The sequence below is a fragment of the Microtus ochrogaster genome, chromosome 24 (genome assembly GCF_000317375.1).
Source record: "Microtus ochrogaster isolate Prairie Vole_2 chromosome 24, MicOch1.0, whole genome shotgun sequence".
Lineage (NCBI taxonomy): Eukaryota > Metazoa > Chordata > Mammalia > Rodentia > Cricetidae > Microtus > Microtus ochrogaster.
Genome location: NC_022024.1, coordinates 26452655 through 26473095, shown reverse-complemented (window position 1 = coordinate 26473095; position 20441 = coordinate 26452655). Strand labels below are relative to the sequence as shown.

The 20441-nt window shown below is 39.7% G+C and overlaps 1 protein-coding gene across 2 annotated transcripts in view; it reads left to right on the top strand.

The window, feature by feature from the left end:
- Nucleotides 1–20441, top strand: part of Eea1 (early endosome antigen 1) — a 92739-nt gene that overhangs the window by 43156 nt on the left and 29142 nt on the right. For both annotated transcript variants that reach the window (XM_005358135.2, XM_026784507.1), the window contains exons 10-16: nucleotides 4327–4443; nucleotides 10212–10550; nucleotides 11282–11431; nucleotides 12403–12522; nucleotides 17684–17887; nucleotides 18816–19016; nucleotides 20243–20356. In XM_005358135.2, the coding sequence (XP_005358192.1) occupies nucleotides 4327–4443; nucleotides 10212–10550; nucleotides 11282–11431; nucleotides 12403–12522; nucleotides 17684–17887; nucleotides 18816–19016; nucleotides 20243–20356 (1245 nt within the window). The remainder of the gene's footprint in view (nucleotides 1–4326; nucleotides 4444–10211; nucleotides 10551–11281; nucleotides 11432–12402; nucleotides 12523–17683; nucleotides 17888–18815; nucleotides 19017–20242; nucleotides 20357–20441) is intronic.

Here is a 20441-nt window from a genome sequence, read left to right as displayed (position 1 = left end):
TTTCCAGGTTCTGGCTATCACAACAGCTTGATAATGGGAAGTAGTTCTGACTAATATTTATGAATTACTGTAAATTTAAGGTTTTTTTTGTGAATTTGTACTTTTATTCATTTAAATTAAAATAATTTGGAAAGCAATAAAGAGAGATACCTCAAGGCAAAAATGTTATAACTGCAGTTAAAGATCTGGAGTGACTCCAGTCCTTTTCCTCAAGTAAACAGGGATAATTGAGGAACCAATGAAGTTGTTTTCTAGGAAAAGTGTGCCTGGGTGCGAGGAGACTGGAACTGGGGGAGGGGATGCACGTGCCTGCGGCACATGCCTGAGCGCAGAACTGGAACTGGGGGAGGGGGTGCACGTGCCTGCCGCATATGCCTGAGCGCAGAACTGGAACTGGGGGAGGGGATGCACGTGCCTGCCGCATATGCCTGAGCGCAGAAGGCAGGCACAGGCGGAGCCCAGACTGTGAGGACAGCCCAGTCTACATAGTGAGCTCAGATCAGTCAGGGCTGTAGAGTGAGACCCTGTCTGCATGAAGACAGACTTAAAGTGAGGAAGAGGAGGAGAAAAATGACTTATAATTTAGTTCTTTGCACTCAACTTTGCTCAGGTTTTTACAAAAACTATGTCAGCCATTTTGAAACAAATTTAGAAAAACATTTATTCTTTTTGATTAATTGAAGAAGTTATTTCCCACTTAGACTGTATGTTTAGAGAATCAAGTTCACATTTAATTTACTTCGTTCACAGATACATAGTGGTGGGTAGAATGCCCAGGCACGCCAGATTTCTTAGTGACTTGAAGAGTTAGACTGAAACGGCCATCAGACACGGAGGTTCTCGACACCACTGATTCTGTAGACCCTACTAGGTCATTTCGGATACTGTGTTAGCTTTAAACTATCTAATTTGATCCTATGAAGTTACTCGATCTGTCTTACCTGTTAGGAACGTGAGGTTCAATGAGTTGTAACTTGCTTTCAGGACACATACCTAAAACAGAGAACCTCAGAGTTCCTCAAGCCCAGCCTTCCTCCTGGAGCATCCTGTCTTCCATTTCATCTCATAATTGCCTCATAAGGGACTTTGTGCTGCTAATCTTTTGTTTGCTTGGTGTTTGTTTTTATTTTGAGATAGGATCTTAATCTAGGCCAGGCTAACCTGGAACTTACTGCGTAGCCCTGGCTGGCCTCAATCTCTTGTGTGTCTTACTCCGTGGCTGGCTGTGTAGCTGTGTAGCTGGGTGACTGACTGGCTGTGTAGCTGTGTAGCTGGGTGACTGACTGGCTGTGTAGCTGGGTGGCTGACTGGCTGACTGGCTGTGTAGCTGGCCTGTAGCATTCTCCTCTCTCTGTTCTCTCTCCCGTTCCTCTTCTTGCTCCACATTTCTCCTCCTTTTTATTCTCTCTGCTGCCATTCCTGCCTATCCTTTCTCTGCCTCACTAGTGGCCTTTCAACGCTTTATTAGACCATCAGGTGCTTTAGACAGCAATGTAACACAGCTTCACAGAGTTAAACAAGTGCAGCGCAAACAAAAGCAACACATCTTTACATCATTAAACAAATGTTCCACAGCATAAACAGAAGTAACACACCCTAAAATAATATTCTGCAACACCTGGGCACATCCCTCCTTCTAGTCTTCTCCTCCTTCTCTCTCATGTTTTTTTCTCCAGTTCAGATTCCTCCTCCTTTTTATTCTCTCTCCCTGCCAACCCCGTCTGTCCTTTCTCTGCCCAGCTATTGGCATTCAGCTCTTTATATCAGCTTTTTATAATTATACAAATCCATCATAAATAAAAGTAACACACCTTTACATAGTTAAAGTAATATTCTGCAGCAAAAAGTACAACACATCTTTTCCTAGTTAAGATAATATTCTATAACAAAGTATATTAATGAAAAACTTACTAGAAAAAATAGATGTGGTTACTTTAAGTCAGAATAAAGACACATTAAAAAGCCATTAAGGAAATTAGAGAGATCAAATATTTTCTACCTGGGATTGACTCTCTGTAATCCAAAATACATTACTATTATTGCATTATTATTATATATGCCTTTGGTTTATTTCTATTGAAACTTACATACCTTATGAACTCAAATTTTTGTCTAAATGTTTATGAAAGTATATTTTTTCATTCTAAAGCATTTGAAGTACTTATAAATGGTTGGCTGTTTTATAGATTGGAGATAAATGTTTAAGGATTTAAAATTATTCCTAAAAGCCTTCATTGAGGTAAATACCAAAGAAAGCTGCAATGATCTTAGATGTGGTGTGATATTTAATGGAAGTGATTTTTAAAGAATCTTATTTTATTCCAAATCATCCTACTTGAATCCTAATTTTATGAGCAAAAATGTTTCTGCAGATATGGAATAAGTGTGATTGTAATTATACATAGCTATTTAAGAGTACATTTTAATATTAAGTGTGTTAGTCTGAGAGCATTTGTAAGTGTGTTTGGACATTTTATTGTGTTCTCAGTGTGCATGTTTGTCAGTACTGCCTTCCATCTTTCATCCGTCATTTTATTATTTTTTTCTGCTTTCTCATGGAGATGCTTAAATGTGAGGTAATGTGCTTTCGGAGACTTGTGAATTTTGGTGATATTTTCATCTGTCACTTCCTATTGTCAGTTGCGATCTTAGAACTTCACAGACATGTTCATTTTGTTAATCAAACAAGTTTTTATTCTTTTCAAATGATTATTTCTTGATAGTAGTAGAATATTTAAGCAATAATTATAATTCTTTAGCACTAGCAGAATGTCTGGTCAAAATAACAGAATTTTTATTTTCCTTCATGCTATGTTATTGAACTTAACACAGTATTTTTTAGTAGAACCTTTTCATTACAAACAATTAAGAAACAATTGTTGAGGAAGATCTTGAGGCTTGAGTAAGGAGAGTATAGTGGTGGTAATCCACCTGAAGTCCCGTGCAGAGGAAGCCTGGACCCATTGCAGCGGGTGCTAAACTGCACCCCAGATGCGCTTGAGCTCTCAAATGGCAGAGAAAGACCTTGGCGCGACAACTGTGGTACTCTCTGCAGAGAAAACATATTTATGTCCTTTGAATTTCTCTTTAATCATTATTTCCCCCAAATCAGAACATTATCCTTTTAAAAGGTAGACATGCCTGATATTGTGGACTAGGGAAGGGGAAAGCCTCATAGCACCCTCCTTTCCTCCGTTTCCTTACAGCTAATGTCTTTCTTTTGGTATATACTCTTCCCACATGGTTTTTCTTAGTGGTCACATTTAAACAGTATTCTAAACCAAATGTGTTTTCTTAATTTATGGTTATCATAATAAATCCAAGTGCTTAATCATGCAATATAGTCATTAGTGTGCTTAATTAACTTCTGAAATTTGAAACCATTGTTTTCTAAATGAAGATGCAGCACACTGAAATACTTCAGGAAATAAGTCTGGACTCTGGGTCTGTAAGAAAGTAATGGAAGGGTCTGAGCAGAGCTATTACTGCCTCAGCAAACCATATCCCTCCAAAGTTATGTCTAGGAGCAAAAATTACGATTACAGATATTATAAAGAACATATGCAATGGAAATTGCTAATTTTAAGTATGTATAAAGTAGAGCCAACAAGAAATATTAGAAATACAAACTTGATTTGTTAATATCACCTGTAGTAGCATTCTGATGTTTGAGCTTTTGTGTATTACAGGTGTGGCTTTCCAAGGTATTTGCCCGTCTGACTTTTTTTTTTTTTAACTGTTTTTAAGTGATCAAGCTATCTGAAAGATCAACATTAATTGATTTGTTATGAAAATGTTTAAATTCACTAAGACAGTTTTCATCTGTTACACTTGACTATAAGGTCATGGTAGCTTGTTTGGATAAATACACTCAATATATCGTAGAGGTGATTCACCCAAATCAAACCATATTGTATGTTTGGATATGTGTGTCTTAAAATGAAAAGTTTTTGCTGTGGAAGCTTGGAGAAATTCTAGACATAATTGTTTTTCCTTTTTAAATTTGGGAAGTTCAAAGTATAGATTTAATACCATGAAATTAAAAATGCAGTTAGATGTTAGTTCAGGCAGATAAAAATGCCAGCATTTCTCTTGATGTATTATTAAATAAATGAACTTATGCATCTTGGCTGTAAAATTAATTTTAAGCAAAACGTTTTAGGTGGGAGTATTAATGGTATTAGAATCAAGTTTTATTAGAATAATGGTATTAGAAAAGTTTCAAGTATTACTTCAATTTAACTGCACCAGCGAGAGAAAGCAGACTGTCTTCAAATCTTCATGCACCTCCATTTTGTTTGCATTAATCTTTATTTTACTTTTCAGGCTACAATAAACCAGCTAAGAACTGAACTTGCCAAAGGCCCCCAAGAAGTTGCAGTATATGTTCAGGAAATACAAAAACTTAAAGGTTCAATTAATGAATTAACACAAAAAAACCAGGTAAGAGTTTTAAAGCTGCATATAGTGGTGAATAGATTTTATCTTCACTGTTTTATTTATACCACAGGTCAAGATCTTTCTCTGTCTGTCTCTGTCTCTGTCTCTCTCTCTCTCTCTCTCTTTGTTAGTAATAAACGTTCAGAACTCTTCATATTGCAAAAGTGCGTCTTATAGCAAAATAAGGACACTCCCCACTGTCCCTTTTCTGAGCTCCAGGCAACCACCATTCTCTTGTATTTTCTATGATGTTTACAATCCTAGGCCCCTATCTGAGTCAATTCATAAGTATTTGTGTTTTTGTAACTGACACTGTGTAATATAATACTCTGCAGGATTCATCTGTGTACCTGATGTCTCTCTCTGACAGAATGATACTGCAGGTTAAATTTGATGATATACATTCATTCATCTGTCAATAGATACTTGGGTTGCTTTCATCCTTCTGGTTATCATAAATAATATGTCTTAGAACATGGATGTACAAATGTATTTGTAACCCTGTCTTCAAGGTACTGGGTCATATGGTAATTCTATTACATATCTGTGCTTACATATACACATTTATAAGGTTTATTAAAAAACAGACCTTACAAATGAATAAAAATATCACACATCAAAATCAGTTTGTCCCAAAGTTCATACAACTGAACAAGCTATACAGTTAGAATAAGCATTCAGAATGTAAGCTGTGGAGCCTCATATTAAACTTTATATGTTCAATATCAAACATGTTTTATCCATGACAGAATTAGAACTAGAAACACAATTATCTTTATATTCCCCTTTATAACTTGCATTCCCTTTTATATGTTGAATTTAGCCAATCATACGTGTGTGTTTGTGTGTGTGCATATGTGTGTTTGTGTGTGTGCATATGTGTGTCTGTGTGTGCATATGTGTGTCTGTGTGTGCATATGTGTGTCTGTGTGTGCATATGTGTGTCTGTGTGTGCATATGTGTGTCTATGTATGTATGTGTGTGTGTGCATGGGATGCAGTGTAACATGAAGACAAGGAAAAAGGCTAAAGGTTAGAGGGTGAGGATAGACTGAATGCAGATACATATGTATTTGTGATGATGGGAATCAAATCCAGGTCCTCATGAATGTAGTATTAGAAAATATTTGAGCACAGAGCTGTATCCTAGCCTTATTCCCTCCCTTCCTTCCTTCCTCTCAAGAACTCCTATATTGATTTCAGTTGGCATTGCGTGTGCCCTTTTACACTCCCATCTGCAGGTCACACGGTCTCATCACAGCCTCACCAACACGTGTTCACGTTTTGCCCCTTTACTTTTTTTTGCCTATGCTTTAGGTAACAAATAGAAGAGATTTACTGACAAATTCAATTTCATGATTTTTTGCCTCTTTATTTCCTTTAAGAATTTTATCATCTTAGGTGTTATGTGTATGTCTTAGCTTTGGGATAATCCTGTGCACACATATGACAAATGTCTGGTTTCATCCTGTTGCATGCGGGTACTCACTTTTCCTGATGCCATTTCTTGAAGACTCCTTTCCCTGTTGTGTGGTCATGGACCTCTTCAGTCATTTGATTGCTGCCTTGGTCTGTCTTAGCTCCTATAACAGCGCCATAAACCGAAGAACTTAGAATTAGCAGACATGGATTTCTCGCTGTTATTTATTCTAGGACATCAAATTTAGGACAAGATCTTCCATCTTGGCAGACTGTGCTGTCTGGTCCGTAGATGGTATGGTGCCTTCTTGCTGTGTCCTTGCATGAGAAGGATCGAGGGATCCTTTTGATCCTTTATTTTTTTTCTTTTTACTAAGGACACTAATCTCATTCATGAGGCTTTGGTCTAAACTCTAATAACCTCTCAAACACAAAATCTCCTAATACCTTTACCTTTGGGGCTTAGGATTTAAAAATGTGATTTTGGAATCGCAGGGGATACAAAGCTTGTGACCGTAGCAGCCATGTATGCGAATGTATTTCTGGGCACTCGGCTCCGCTCATCTTTCTCTTTATGCCAGCATCACTGTGTGATTATTAGCTTTGTAGTAAGTTTTGGAATCGGGAAGTGTAAAACTGTCAGGTTTTTCTTTTTCTTTTATTTTTGAGGCAGCTTCTTGTTATGTGGCTGATGCTGTTTTAGGAACATGCTACGTAGCCCAGGCTGGCCTCAAACTCATAATATTCTGCATTACTCTCTCAAGTGCTAAAATTATAGGCATGTGCCATTATACCAGGAATCTTTGTGTGTGTGTGTGTGTGTGTGTGTGTAGGTGTAGATGTGTGTGCCTTTGTAGGTAGGTACTGAGGCCAGAGATTGGCTTAGTTGTCTTTGTCAAATATAATCCACTTTTTTGCCGGGGGTGGGGCAGGGTTTCTCTGTGTAGCCCTGGCTGTCCTGAAACTCACTCTGTAGTCCAGGCTGTGCTCAAACTCAGATTTGCCTGTGGTAGAATTAAAGGTGCACACCACCACACTCAACTTTGTTGTACACCTTTTAAAAATACTTTGTGTTTTGTGGTTAGGTACTTACTACAGGTAGTTCATTTTAAATAAATATTAACTTTTGGTTTTTGGAATTTTTATGCATTCATGCCCTATATATTGATAATACCCATTATTATAAGTAGACACTGTGAAGGCAAATTTTTCTCTATCCTTTTCTTATAAAGGTATAATGAAGAAACAATCTTTTAAATAACTGTAAGAGGCCATCCTTTTGGCAATAGAGAGGGCAGAGGAATTACAGATTGTACAGGTCCCATAGGTTGACTTACCTTGTTGACACCTCTTAGATCTGTCACCATTCTCCATTTACCAGATTTCTTTTTAACAACAAATACGGGAGAATTCTAAGAGCTGGTCGATTCTTCAATATGATAAGCATCTAGTTGCTCCTGTACCAGGCTGCTTTGTGGTATAGGGACAAGATTTGTTCATCGTAAAGAGCTCGAGCCTGTGGGTCAGCCTAAGTGCCTTCACCAAGGATTTGATCTTGGGAAGTCTCAAGTCCTTTTGCTTTTCTCTGTTCTAAAATTTTAGCCTCTTCTCTGAAATAACATTTATACATCAGTTGAGGCCAGTCATTTAGGACTGCTGAAACTAACTGAAGCCAGTCATGTGGTGTCGCTTTAATACTAGAATCCTATGTCTTTATCATCTCCCTAACAAGTGTGGAATGCAAGCCATAAGTTATGATAGCTTAAATTCTTTTAGATCATTCATTCCTATAGGTATCCATCTACCTTCTTTGGATCTTTTTGGGTATTTAGAACTTGATGTTTTGTCAGTGTATATTACAGGATAGGAAGCTAAAACCCTGGGTAAGTCATCTCTGGCAGCTACTGGTATATTAAATCCTGTCCTTGTGCCTTTTCCCCCCCGCTCATCAGCTTCAGTAATTTCCTCAGTCGTTTTGAATCTTTTTACTACTGTCTTTTGTAAAACCTGAATCTCCCGAACTGTATATATTTCTAGTGATTTAATTGAGGCACCTAGCCTCTGGTTCTCATTCTGAACATGTGATTCCAAGGTCTGAAGTTTTTCTTTTAAAGATAACACCTCATCCTTGGATATTTGGATAGCGTGCAAATTGCCATCCTGGAGAGATACTCTATCTGCTAGCCTATCATAACTTGTAAACAAATTTTGATTGCCAAATTCAACAGTATGATGTCTCAGTATCAATTGACGTGGATTCAATTTGTCAAATTAATGTTACACTTTTCAATAGTATTAATTTTTTCAGGTAACTTTTGATTTTTGATGGTATTAATGTGTCAGCTAGCTGTTCATTATTCGTCTGTAAAGACTATCATTTCTAAAAGTGCCTCATTCTTGGCTCTGTTATGAAACCATTTTTTTTAAATATTTATTTTTATTATGTATACAGTATTCTGTTTGTGTGTATGCCTGCAGGCCAGAAGAGGGCACCAGACCTCATTACAGATGGTTGTGAGCCACCATGTGGTTGCTGGGAATTGAACTCAGGACCTTTAGAAGAGCAGGCAATGTTCTTAACCTCTGAGCCATCTCTCCAGCCCCATGAAACCATTTTCTTAAGGATATAATATGAAGAAAAAAAACTGAGTCCCAATATCCAATAAATGGATGTATCACCATAACCATATAAGCCTTGCAGAATACAATCCATAGTCTTAGCAAAAAAAGTTACTAAAAGTTTCAATGGTAATGTTCTCTGCCATTATATAACTTTCAAGTTTATTGATTTATTAACTAGCTGTTATTAAAAGCAATTAAATCAATTCTGTACACGGAGCAAGAATCCCAGAACTCAGGAGCTGGGAGTACAAACCAGAAGTTGCAGCAGGGAACGTGCCACAGAGGGGGTGGCGCTTGGGAAATTTCCAAGTTGCCGCAGGCAGTTAGTTCCCCTGTGGTGGGGGTTTTACAAAAACCGCTTAGTAGGTAAAAAGTCAAGCCAGTGGGGTGGGAAAGTTTCTGGGCTGTGACCGTTTAGGCCTTTAAGCTGATCCACCAGGTAAGTGTAGAGTTCGGAACCACGTGGGCGCTAGATGAAGAAGGACATTTAAAAGAAATCCCACACTAGGTCAGAATTGAGAATGATAGAGGGTTATTTATTTAGGGGTAGACTTACATATCACAATCCTCTGCTGGAACCGGGAACAGCAGCCAAATCCAGCAGCTAGAAAAGAGGCCGGACATGCACTTTACATAGGCATAAATAGTATAAGAGGCCACGCCCAAGAGGGCGGGCAACTTAAAGGCTATGGGCGGTAGGAATTCCCACTGCAAAGAAGAGACTGAACTTAAAAGGGAGCAGGGAAGACTTTGAAGGAGCTGGGGGAGAATGTGGGTAGGAAATAAATGATGGAAACACAGTTCCATGCAGTGAGTTCTCCCGGTGTTTATCTGCTTTCAAACTCAGCTTTCTGCAAGTTAAAAAGGTGTTTGGCTGCACCTTTCTTTTAGATCTGTCTGCAAATTATTTTACCTAGTTTAAAAGGCTTTTTTAAACACACTGTCTAATTTGTACAATAGTCTCTAAGCTGTGGAGGGTCAGGTTGTCTGTATTCCTGCGCCGTCCCTTCTTGCACGGTGCATAGCGAATGTCCAGTGTCCAGTGACAGAGGAGGCAGAGCCTGTAAGTTAAAATTGTTCTTAATTTACTTGTTTAAAAATCGTTCATGTCAGTTGTAACAGCAGTACTGAGAACAGTCTTTGAATTCAAGTTGGTTGATCCAGATCGGTGATTGATGGTGGTATTTTATGTTTATTTTGCTAGTTCAAGTAAAATAAAGTGTGAGGCAGAGAAATATTATCTTTAGAGCATTACTTTATAAACCCAGAAAGAAATTTGAATTCATTTTGGCTTGTAACTCAAAAAAAAAAAAGGTCTTTATCAGAAGGGACAAAAAAGCTGTGGCGGCAGGGCACGCGGCCTCCCTGCTGCGCTGAAACTGCCCCTGCTCAGGAAGCAGCAGAGCCCACGTCAGAGCATTGCAGTTCCCTAGTATTCAGAATAATTTTCAACTTTTTAATTTAAGCAGGAACATTAACATGTTGCATCTCTCCCAAAAAATACAATATATATGCTTTCAGGTTATGACAGTATTTTCTTGGTAATTTTTTGCCTTATATCAGTAATATTTTAATCATTATGACTAGTAATAAAGTTATGTCATAATTCTTTCCTAAAATATTTTCAGTTTTACACTGTAATACTGACATATATATGTATATTCATTCCAGATAGAGAACCTGGAACAGTGAAAAAGTATTAAAAGGTAGATTTTTAAATTGCTCTTTCAGAACTTGACTGAGAAGCTGCTGAAGAAAGACGCGGACTACACGCACTTAGAGGAGAAACACAACGAAGAATCAGCGAGCAGGAAGACTGTCCAGGCAGCCCTGCATCAGAAGGACCTGGACTGTCAGCAGCTGCAGGCAAGGCTGGCTGCCTCTGAGGGCTCGCTGCAGAGGGTCCAGGCAGAGCTCAGTGAGAGGGCAGAGGCTGCTCAGAAGCTCAAAGAGGAGCTGCGGGAAGTGGAGAGCAAGCAGCAGCATCTCAAGGCGGAGTGTAAGCAGCTGCAGCAGCAGCGTGAAGAGAAGGAGCAGCATGGGCTGCAGCTGCAAGGAGAAGTCAGTCAGGTAGGCGCCGCGGCAGCCTCAGCTCCTCGTGCTGTTCCTCACCAACTCTGATGACCATGTGATAGTAATTTGTTCATGCTAGAAAAAAATGGCCCCCTCCACAGTTTGGCTTTACGACCTGTCATGTTAGATCTTTTTCATTTTAACTTCCCTTAAGGAAAAAAAGGTACCGTTCACATAACACCATTGTGAAGCATTTATTAACAAAAATTGCTTAGATGGTCCCCAGTATAGGGGATGTATGGGTCTTAGCTGTTACAGTCAGTTCAGATTGTTCACTATTCTTTACTTAGGAATTCTTAAAAAGCTTGAGATGAAGCTTTACTGTGTGTGGGTGTTTTGCTGGCACATGCATGCCTGATACCTGCAGAGTCCAGAAGAGGGAGTCACATCCCACAGACCTGGAGTTACAGACGGCGGTGAACTGCTGCTGGGAATCAAACCAGGTCCTCTTAAACTGCAGAGCCATCTCTCCAGCTCGAGTCTCCTGTGCTTTTTAAGGGAAAATAAAATAGGCACAAAATATGCAGTGCTTACAGTTTTATGTGATTTATTTTAGTTTGTGATTAAAATTCAGTTGTAGTTGAAGTTATTCTGCAGTATAAGGTGTGAAGGGCTGTAAAATGAAATGGTGGCCTGCAGTTAACTGGTGGAAAACAGTGTAGTAACGTAGGTGGCACTGTGTGCACTTACACGTACATACACACGCGTGCTTCACTTCTCTTTTAAAGTTACATAGCCGACTTCTGGAGACAGAGCGCCAACTAGGGGAAGCGCATGGAAGGCTGAAGGAACAGAGGCAACTCTCCAGTGAAAAGCTGATGGATAAAGAACAGCAAGTGGCTGACTTACAGCTCAAGCTCTCTCGGTTAGAAGAGCAGGTAAGCTAGCACAGTAAATGCATTGATACTAGGGCATTTTTAGACTTGATGCTGCTTACGCATAGTAACAGTCAGCTTTGTGTCAAGAACTTTATCTATAATTGTTATTTGCCATTGAAACCTTTCTTTCTCCCCAGTTAGAATATCCTACTTATTCACTACATGTTAAATTTACTACGTCTTATCGTTACTGTGTTCCTCAAAGTTCCTGATGGAAATGCACAATGTCCATTTTAGCTTTCGTCAGGAAGCCTTCTTGGCCTGGTCTTCCCCAAGGCTGCTGTGCTCCTCATACCCAGGAAGAACGGCTTCCTAACATGTAAACACTTAAGACTTCAGTTTTTGTAATTAACCCCATAGGGCATGTAGTGTAGCTCAGTGGGACAGCTTGCTTAGCTGTATCAGGCCCTAAGTTCAAGTCTAGTACCACAAACAAATGCCCCCACGCCATCTCATTGGCTGTTACCCCAGAAGAAGTCATGGTTGCTCAAGTGGCACCTTATGTGGTTAAAGTAAATGCTATGACTGAATCATGACTTTTATTTGAATTGAACAAATACTCTGATTAAAATCTGTTTAATTCAGCTGTAGGTTTTTGTTTTAGAGGTAATATTTTAAATGTGGTAAATTAGATTCCTTCCTAGAATGTCTTTAAAAGTAAAGGAAATGCAGACACTGTGGTTTAGATTATTATTACACATAAATTGTGTATTAATTGCTTTAACATATAGGGATGCAGAACTACCATGCTGAACTAATGCCAGTCTGGAGAAAGATTTGTTTTCTTTTTAGGATGAGATTGGATGGGTAGAGGATGAAATTAAGATTCTATAAGCAATGAGAAACTGCATTAAAACTATTTCCCATATTGTTTGAATTTTTTTCCCAATTTGAGAATTGGCATAATGCCAGCTATTATGGGTGATCACATTATGTCTTCAGTTCTCAACTAACCGTCCACATTTTCTAAGTTGAAGGAAAAGGTAACAAATTCCACCGAACTGCAGCATCAGTTAGAAAAATCAAAGCAGCAGCATCAAGAGCAGCAAGCTCTTCAGCAAAACACCACAGCCAAACTCCGAGAAGCCCAGGTGAGTGTGCTGTAAGCCTGAGCTTTGTCAGCCAAAGTGGAAGAGATCTGCATTCTTTGTTGTGGTAGAACTGCGATGCAAATGCTTGGTGGTGAGTGCTTTTGATGGTCAGGAAAGTCTTACTTCTGATTTCTGTGAAAGCAGTTCAAAATGGTGAAATTTATTGCAAGCACGTTTGTTTTATATGATTCATAAACTATTCAAACATATTTATTAGATTTATCTATTAAATGGCCTAGTTAGATACAAAGATGGGGAAATGGCTCAGCTGGTAAAGTGCTGGCTGTGCAAGCTTGGAGCAACTCATAAAACTTGAGTTCATATCTCTGCTGTCCACGTGACAAGCTATGCATGGTAACATGCAATCACCCACCCTCCCAGCGCTGAAGAGGAGGAACATGCTGGCCTGCCAGTCATTAGTCAAGAGAGATCCTGCCTCACAAACTGAAGTGGAGAAAGTAATAGAGGAAGACTCCCAGTGTTGCTTTCTGGCCTCCACATGCGTGTGTAAACACATGAACATGCACACTCATGCACATAGTATTTAGTACTTGTATAATATAATTAATATTGCCTGAACACTGAAATTATGGGTACAGAAAATATAATTGATTGGGTTAAATTAATATAGATTCTATTATTACATGGCCTAGAAGAGAAATTAATTTTGTTATATAAAAGCAGGATACATGTTTGAAGTGAATTTGCCTTTTGTACTCATTTATTCCTCCGTTTGTCATTTGTTGGCTATTACTGGGTGTGGTATAGCACTGGCTGTCAGGCCCTGCTCCCAACTGAACATGAAGTATCACAGTGCCCACCTTCTGGAAAGCACAGCCTCGTGGTGTGTACATAGGAATTTTGTGTCTGTGGGGGACAGTAAGTCATTTCTGCAGTATGTAGTTTTCCTTCTGACACAGGAGTCAGTCACAGAGATAAAAATACTAGGTTTATTTATCACTTTTGTTCAATAAGTGAACATCATTATGTCTAGTCTCAGCCAAGGAACTAATTCTGTATCTATTTATGGCAGTAAGTGAAACATACAAAAATGTCTGCTGTCATGGAGTGCTCACTAAGGGAGGCAAACAATAGGCGTGATGAATAAGCAAAGCTCAAGTTACTAAGTGCTGTCGTCCTGTACAGAAGGAAGGCCGAGCCAGGAAGCATGCATAGTGTTGGAAGTGTTAGGGTTGCTAGGGGAGGCTTCTGTGAGATGAGAGGTCTGGAAAGGGAGGATGTAGGCAAATCAGGGAGAAGAGCATCAGGTGTGCTAACAACTCCTTAGGTCACGGTAAATCTCAGAATTTGGAGTGGAGTGAGCAGTATTAGTTAAAAGGGACAAGATCGCAGAGATTACATGGCTCAGAACATGTAGAACTTCATAGGTAATTTTAAGGTCTTAATTTTATTTTTGTCTTTTTGAGAAAATGGGAGGCCCTAGGGAAAGGAATGCTGTGACCCAGCTGTCTTCCCAGGACTTCTGTACTGCTGTGTTGTGAGGAGACCGAGGAGAGCATTAGCAGAAGCATAGAAATTGGCTTGGAGATTACTGTCATTCAGACAAGAAATGTGATTTGAGCTGGAGCAGAAGCAGTACAGGTAGTGAAGGGATGACTGTAGGCAAAGCTGACTGCTTTGCTGATAGACTCATGGAGAACCTCGAGAGAGAAGTGTGGCTAAGGATTTTTGCCTGAGTACCAAACTACGAAAACTGGGGATCGTGTTGTGTTTGTCAGCAGGAAGGTCTTGGTCTTTGGCCTTGGTTAGAGAAATTTGGATAGAAAGATGATGAGCAGCAGATGGGAGATTCATGAGAGAGAAGGGTCACTAGATTATGTGACTGTGGGTTATGCTGGGACTCTACTGTTAAGAGTGGGAGAGAAAGGGAGCATGAAAACTTCCGGAGAGGTCAACAGCTAAGAGGGCTTTCTATAGTCCCTCCAAATTAGCATATTCATCTAGTGTAGAGACCCCACTGGAAATGGCAGCCGACTCTCTGAGGGAGAACAAGGGGCTTGGGTGAACATGCTCAGTTCCTCATTCCCTACTCAGAATATGACCAGGAAAAGCCTGAAGAACTAAAAACAGTAAATATAGTTCTAGTCTTTCATACATTTAAAAAGTAATTATGGGAACATAGAAGACAGTCACCTGGCCCAAACAGTCTGGAAAAGTTAAGTTGCAGGAGACTTCTTAGAAATGGCAGCCCAAGTCACTGAGTCTGTTATTCCTGGGGTAGATGTAGAGATGATGATAGAAGTAGATCCCAGGTAAAAGTTGCATGGACACGGGGCTGGAGAGGTGGTTCAGTGGTTAAGAGCACTGGCTGCTCTGTCAGAGGACCGGGGTTCAATTCCCGTACCCAGATGGTAGCTCACAGCTGCCTATAAATCCAGTTGCAGGGGATCCGACACCCTCACACAGACATGTATGTGAGCAAAACACTAATGCACATAAAATAAAATAATTACTTTAAAATTGCATGGTCAAGGATACTGAAGCTAGTATAAATTAAACTGTTAGACTTTGCTGGAGCTTAAAATCTAAAAACTGTAATGTAGATGAGTAGAGATACCTAGTAGATAAACTTTTAAAATAAACTAAGAATCTTGCTTAGTATAATTTTAATAAAGTGATAGAAATGAAATATATATAACTGATAAGTGAGAGATGTGTGGGAGCAAGGAAAATATAAGTTATGTTTGAAACTTAAATGTGAATTATATGAAGAGTGGGTAGAAACTAGAGGGAAACTTGGTTCAGGGAGAATTTGAGAAATGAAGAGATCTGACTTCATGAGTTTCTTGTTCATGATGGAGCCTGACAGATTTCAAGAGAAAAGAAGTGGCTAGGGAATTAGATGATAGGAAGCTTTGGTCCCTTACACCGTGGGGAATATACTCAGCTTACCCACTGAAGCTTAGAGGAAGGGAGTAAATCTGGGCACATTCAGGGAAGGAGGTAAATATCAGTCATCTACAGACACAGTGCAAAGGGAAGCGGATGTAAAATCAAGGTAGATCATCTCCGGAAAGTCCTACGTGTCAGGATATATTTGTAGATAGAATAGCTGTGTCAGGCCAGTAGGGGCTGAACGTTTGGGGGAGTGCTGAAGCTCAAGGAGTTACAGAGAATGTTGAGGTGAGGGTCTTATTCCAGTAAAAACATGGCTGGAAAGATGATCCTAGCTGTTTTATGGAGATTGGTGCTTTAGTGATACAAATCTGTGGAAATTTGTGGGTTTTTTTTGTTTTGTTTTTTTTTTGGTTTTTCGAGACAGGGTTTCTCTGTGGTTTTGGAGCCTGTCCTGGAACTAGCTCTTGTAGACCAGGCTGGTCTCGAACTCCCAGAGATCCGCCTGCCTCTGCCTCCCGAGTGCTGGGATTAAAGGCGTGTGCCACCACTGCCTGGCCGAGATTTGTGTTTTTATTCTAGAAATGTTCAGAAGTTCGGGAGTGAAGAAACAGATCAGTACTGATCTAGTTGGTATTTTGTGGGGTGGTTGCCTGGGATATTCTGAGGTGACAGGAAATGAAGGATGTGACTGCAAGAGTAGTCTGCTTTCATGTATGAGGTTATGTGGAAGCCAGGCTACAGGGAATCATCTAGAAGGAAATTTCAGACTATTAGAAAATTTTGTATGTGGGTGATTGCAATATAGAGAGTTCAGCCCAGGAATGCAGGCGATGTGGGTGTTGAGGCTGTGTTCTTAATTCTGTGTGCATTTTATATTTTGTAGAAATTTGGCAGAAATTAAGACAATGACTAAATCTGTTCTGAGTTCTTCAGTGAATCAGGTAGGGATTTGCAGATCCCAGGAGAGGGTAGAATAAGGAGGAATAGCGTGCTTCCATATCAGCACGGGGCTTTTAGAAGCAGGGACGGCAGTAAAAAGCCTGACCACATAGAGGGGAGATGGGGTGATGGAGTCTGCGCAGTGAAAACCAGATCTCAGTGCTGAATGGAAGCAGTGATTTCTACGGAGAGCTCTGCCCTGGCACTCGGATTCCAGAGGAGTAGTAAAACTTGAGACAGTTCCGGGTGGGGGGAGGGGGCGGGAGCAGAGAGCTAGTAGGCAGCGTGGCTTTTCATGACCAAAGCTTATGAGAAACGCACTTGAAAGTGACTGAATTTTCAATGTTTCAACACTAACAGAAATCATTAGACATGCCGGGCATCTACTCGTCACTAACACGCATGGACTACCGTAAAGCTAGGCCTTTGTTCTGGGCAACGACTGCTTGACTGTTACAGAGAGGAAGGCAGAGCCAAAGGCATTGGGGCCACGTAACTTGAGAAGGTGGCTATTGTAGGAAGAAGAGGGCTTTGCTGACTTGAGGTCCTGTTGGGTAGAGAGTGAGCTTCCATACTTGACCATGGTGAGAGTGCAGTGATCTTTTTTTGAGAAGTGTGGTGGCTCAAGATAAGGTTTCTCACCTGTGGACCAGGCGGACCTCGAGCTCAGAGACCCGTCTGCCTCTGTCTCTTGAGTGCTGGGATTTAAGGTGTGCACCACCGTACCCAGTGCAGCGGTCATTTCCATTTAGTGTTTATTTTATAGCATCTATGTCATATCTCAGATATATGATAAATAATAAAGTCAAGATACTCACTTGTGTCGCGTGTGTTCCACTGGGATGTGGAAGGAGGGAAGTAAACACGAGAGAAATAAGCTATATGAGTTAGAGGTTAAGTGCAAAGCAGTGAAAAACCAGTATAGAGAGTATTGGAAATGTAATGACCAGGGCAGCTTGAGCTAGACATTTGAGCAGACGTTGAAGAGGAGGGAGAGAATCATTTGGCTGTTAGGGAAGCATTGCAGGCAATAAGGTCGTTAGTTTAATGGCTCTGAGGTAGGAGTGTGCTTGGTGCAGGCACTGAGTACGTTCTTCATCTGGAGAGGATCCGATGCCTAGGAAGTAAGGCCAGAGGACTAGGGAAGTGAGATGTAAGCTTTTCTGTTAAATTCGTGTGTGTAAGTAATGTAGAGTTGTTATTAAATATGCGATTTTGATTAATTTACCACAATAAAGTGTAATAGTTTTTAAAATGTAGGACCCAACACTTTGGGTGATTAAAATTATTATCAATCTTTTCATGTTTTAGGAATAACTTTTTAAATTTTTCATCCTTAAAATAGTAGTTTAATTCTTTACAGAATGATTTGGAACAAGTGTTACGTCAGATTGGTGATAAAGACCAAAAGATCCAGAACCTTGAAGCTTTACTGCAGAAGAGTAAAGAAAATATTTCCCTGCTGGAAAAGGAAAGAGAGGATCTTTATGCAAAAATCCAAGCTGGCGAAGGAGAGACTGCCGTTCTTAAGCAGTTGCAAGAGAAAAACCACACGCTGCAAGAGCAGGTGCGTGTGCAAACGCCAATGTGGTTCTGAGCTTTGCTCAAATCCCTGTGAATTATATTGAATGTTTTATAAAAACAGTTCATGATCCTGGCTTTTCTTGTTTTAAAATGTTTTTTGTACCATCATATTTGACATCAAGGCTGCTACCATGCTCTGACAACAGATGTCCCAGGTGATCTATTACCTGTGTGACAGCAGGTACGGCACTAGGTCTCTGGAAGAGTGGAGATGTGACTGATGGGACAGATGTGTCCTTTGTGACGTTTCAAAAAGAAACGGGCAACAAATCATTAAGTTAAATGTAGTAATCAAGTGTTAGCTACTACTGAGTATTGCATAATATTTCAAGCTCAATAGTTGTTTATATTTTGGTAATGTATTTGTCTTTAGATAATATATAGTTTCATAGTAGCTTTAATAAATTATTACTCCAAAATTCATATGCAGTTTAAGAGAAATGTACAAAAATTTTTAACTGAGGCTGGGTGCAGTAGTGCACGCCATTAATCCTAGCACTTGGGAGGCAGTGGGAGAACTGGGGAATGAGAATAACAAGGTGCTTGTGAAAATAGGTTTGCGTAATGAAGATATGCTTTACCTTGTGTCAATATTGGGTGTACACCTTTATCAAATCTCAGATTTTATACATAAGGTAGGTTAATTTTATTGTAAGTTAATTTTATTATAAGTTTTAGTTGAATAGAGATGATTTAAAAACAATATAACTGAATTTGATAGTCTAAGATTTAGAATACTAGATTGACTTGTTTTGGAAGATTGGAATATTTTAGAAGATGGGAATATTTTAATGTAAAGAGCTTGATATTACCTAGTATAGAGCAGTTCCGTCTTCTGATGCTGCTTCAATGGCGCCTTCATTTCGCTGTGGTGGGCACACTTTGTAATTAGAGTCTCTCATGTGCAATAGTTGGCTCAGCTCGTGGAGAAGCTGAAGAATCAGTCGGAGAGCCATAAACAGGCCGAGGAGAACTTACATGACCAGGTCCAGGAGCAGAAGGCACATCTCCGGGCTGCACAAGACCGCGTTCTTTCCCTGGAAGCCAGCATCAATGAACTAAGCAGTCAGCTAAATGAAAGCAAGGAGAAGGTCTCTCAGCTTGACATCCAGGTAAGTGTGCTGTCCAACGAGTGTGCGTGCAGTAAGCATCAGTTTTAGATTTTACACGTTGCACTTTCTTTCCTTTTACCTGTTAATGGAAAATGAGACTACAAATTATTTAGTCCCTTGAGGTTTCCTATGTCCAGATATTTGCTCTTTTTCCCTATGCAAAGGTGATTTCTGTAACGTAACTTTTGATTCCTACTTCCAAGGTACTTCCTAGTAGGATGGATCGTCTGCAGTGTGAAGGTAAATTAGTGCATTCGGTGAGCCTGCTCTTAGTGCCTTACTAAGTCAGGGCTTCAGTGCGTAAGTTACAACAGTCTAAGTTGCAGCAATGGCAGGGTCTCTGATCTTCATGCATTTGATGCCTTATCAAACATTATTCCTATGAAAATCAAGTATTGAGTTATTGAGAAATTATTGAGTTTTTTCTGCTAAAATTAGTTATTATGTACATTTTAGATTTGTGTTTGCTGATCTTTTGATTTATCATTATTTAATTTCAAATGTATTTATATTTTTTCTATTCTTTGCTTTTCTTACTAGTGGTGGATTGTGCTAAAGTTATTTCAATACTTATACAGGTCACTTGATAAAGAAGGCACACCTTTTAGCTCATTTGATTCTTTAAGAACTTATTGTGGAAAACCTGAGGTTTTAAATGTGTAATTTCTGGGCTTTTTATGAGCATCAAAAATAAAACTTATGAGAAATTAACTGGAAAGAGTGAATTTTAAACATGCTTCTAGTTTTATAGTTTGAACTCCACACTGATGTCCAGATCTGTGGCGCCATCATTTTCTGTGGCATAGTTCAGATTGTGATCCCGGGGAACTCTGACATTTCTTCCTGAATACAGTGGCCTAACCCCTGAAAATGAGTGTGCAGTTTATGTCTTTCTACGACAGGGTCTAAGCATGTAGCATGAACTAGAACTCACAGCCTTTCACCTTTGCCTCTTACATGTCAGGTCACAGACCTGTGTCCGCAGTCCTGGAACCATTTTTCCACAAAGGGGCCCCCACGATGGTGTGCTGGGGTCACAGAGGGACAGCTTCTCGTTGTCACCTGACCAGCACCTGCTTCTCTCCGGGAGACTTTCACATATAACTAACTTTTTCAGTGTTGCAGTTATGTAATTTTTGAATAGTTTTGTGACAAAACTAATGTGTCTTGAGAGAGAAGGACAACAGTCAAATATGGGGTTCAGTAATCTGTAAATTTTGTTTCAGATTAAAGCCAAAACTGAATTATTACTGTCGGCAGAAGCCGCAAAAACCGCGCAGAGAGCTGATCTGCAGAATCATCTGGATACAGCTCAAAACGCATTGCAAGACAAGCAGCAGGTGGGGGTCTGGTAATGGCGCAGTGTAGCCTCGTGTTTCGTGGTTAGATTAATTGCTGATTTGTTAAAACGATGGCCCACTTTAT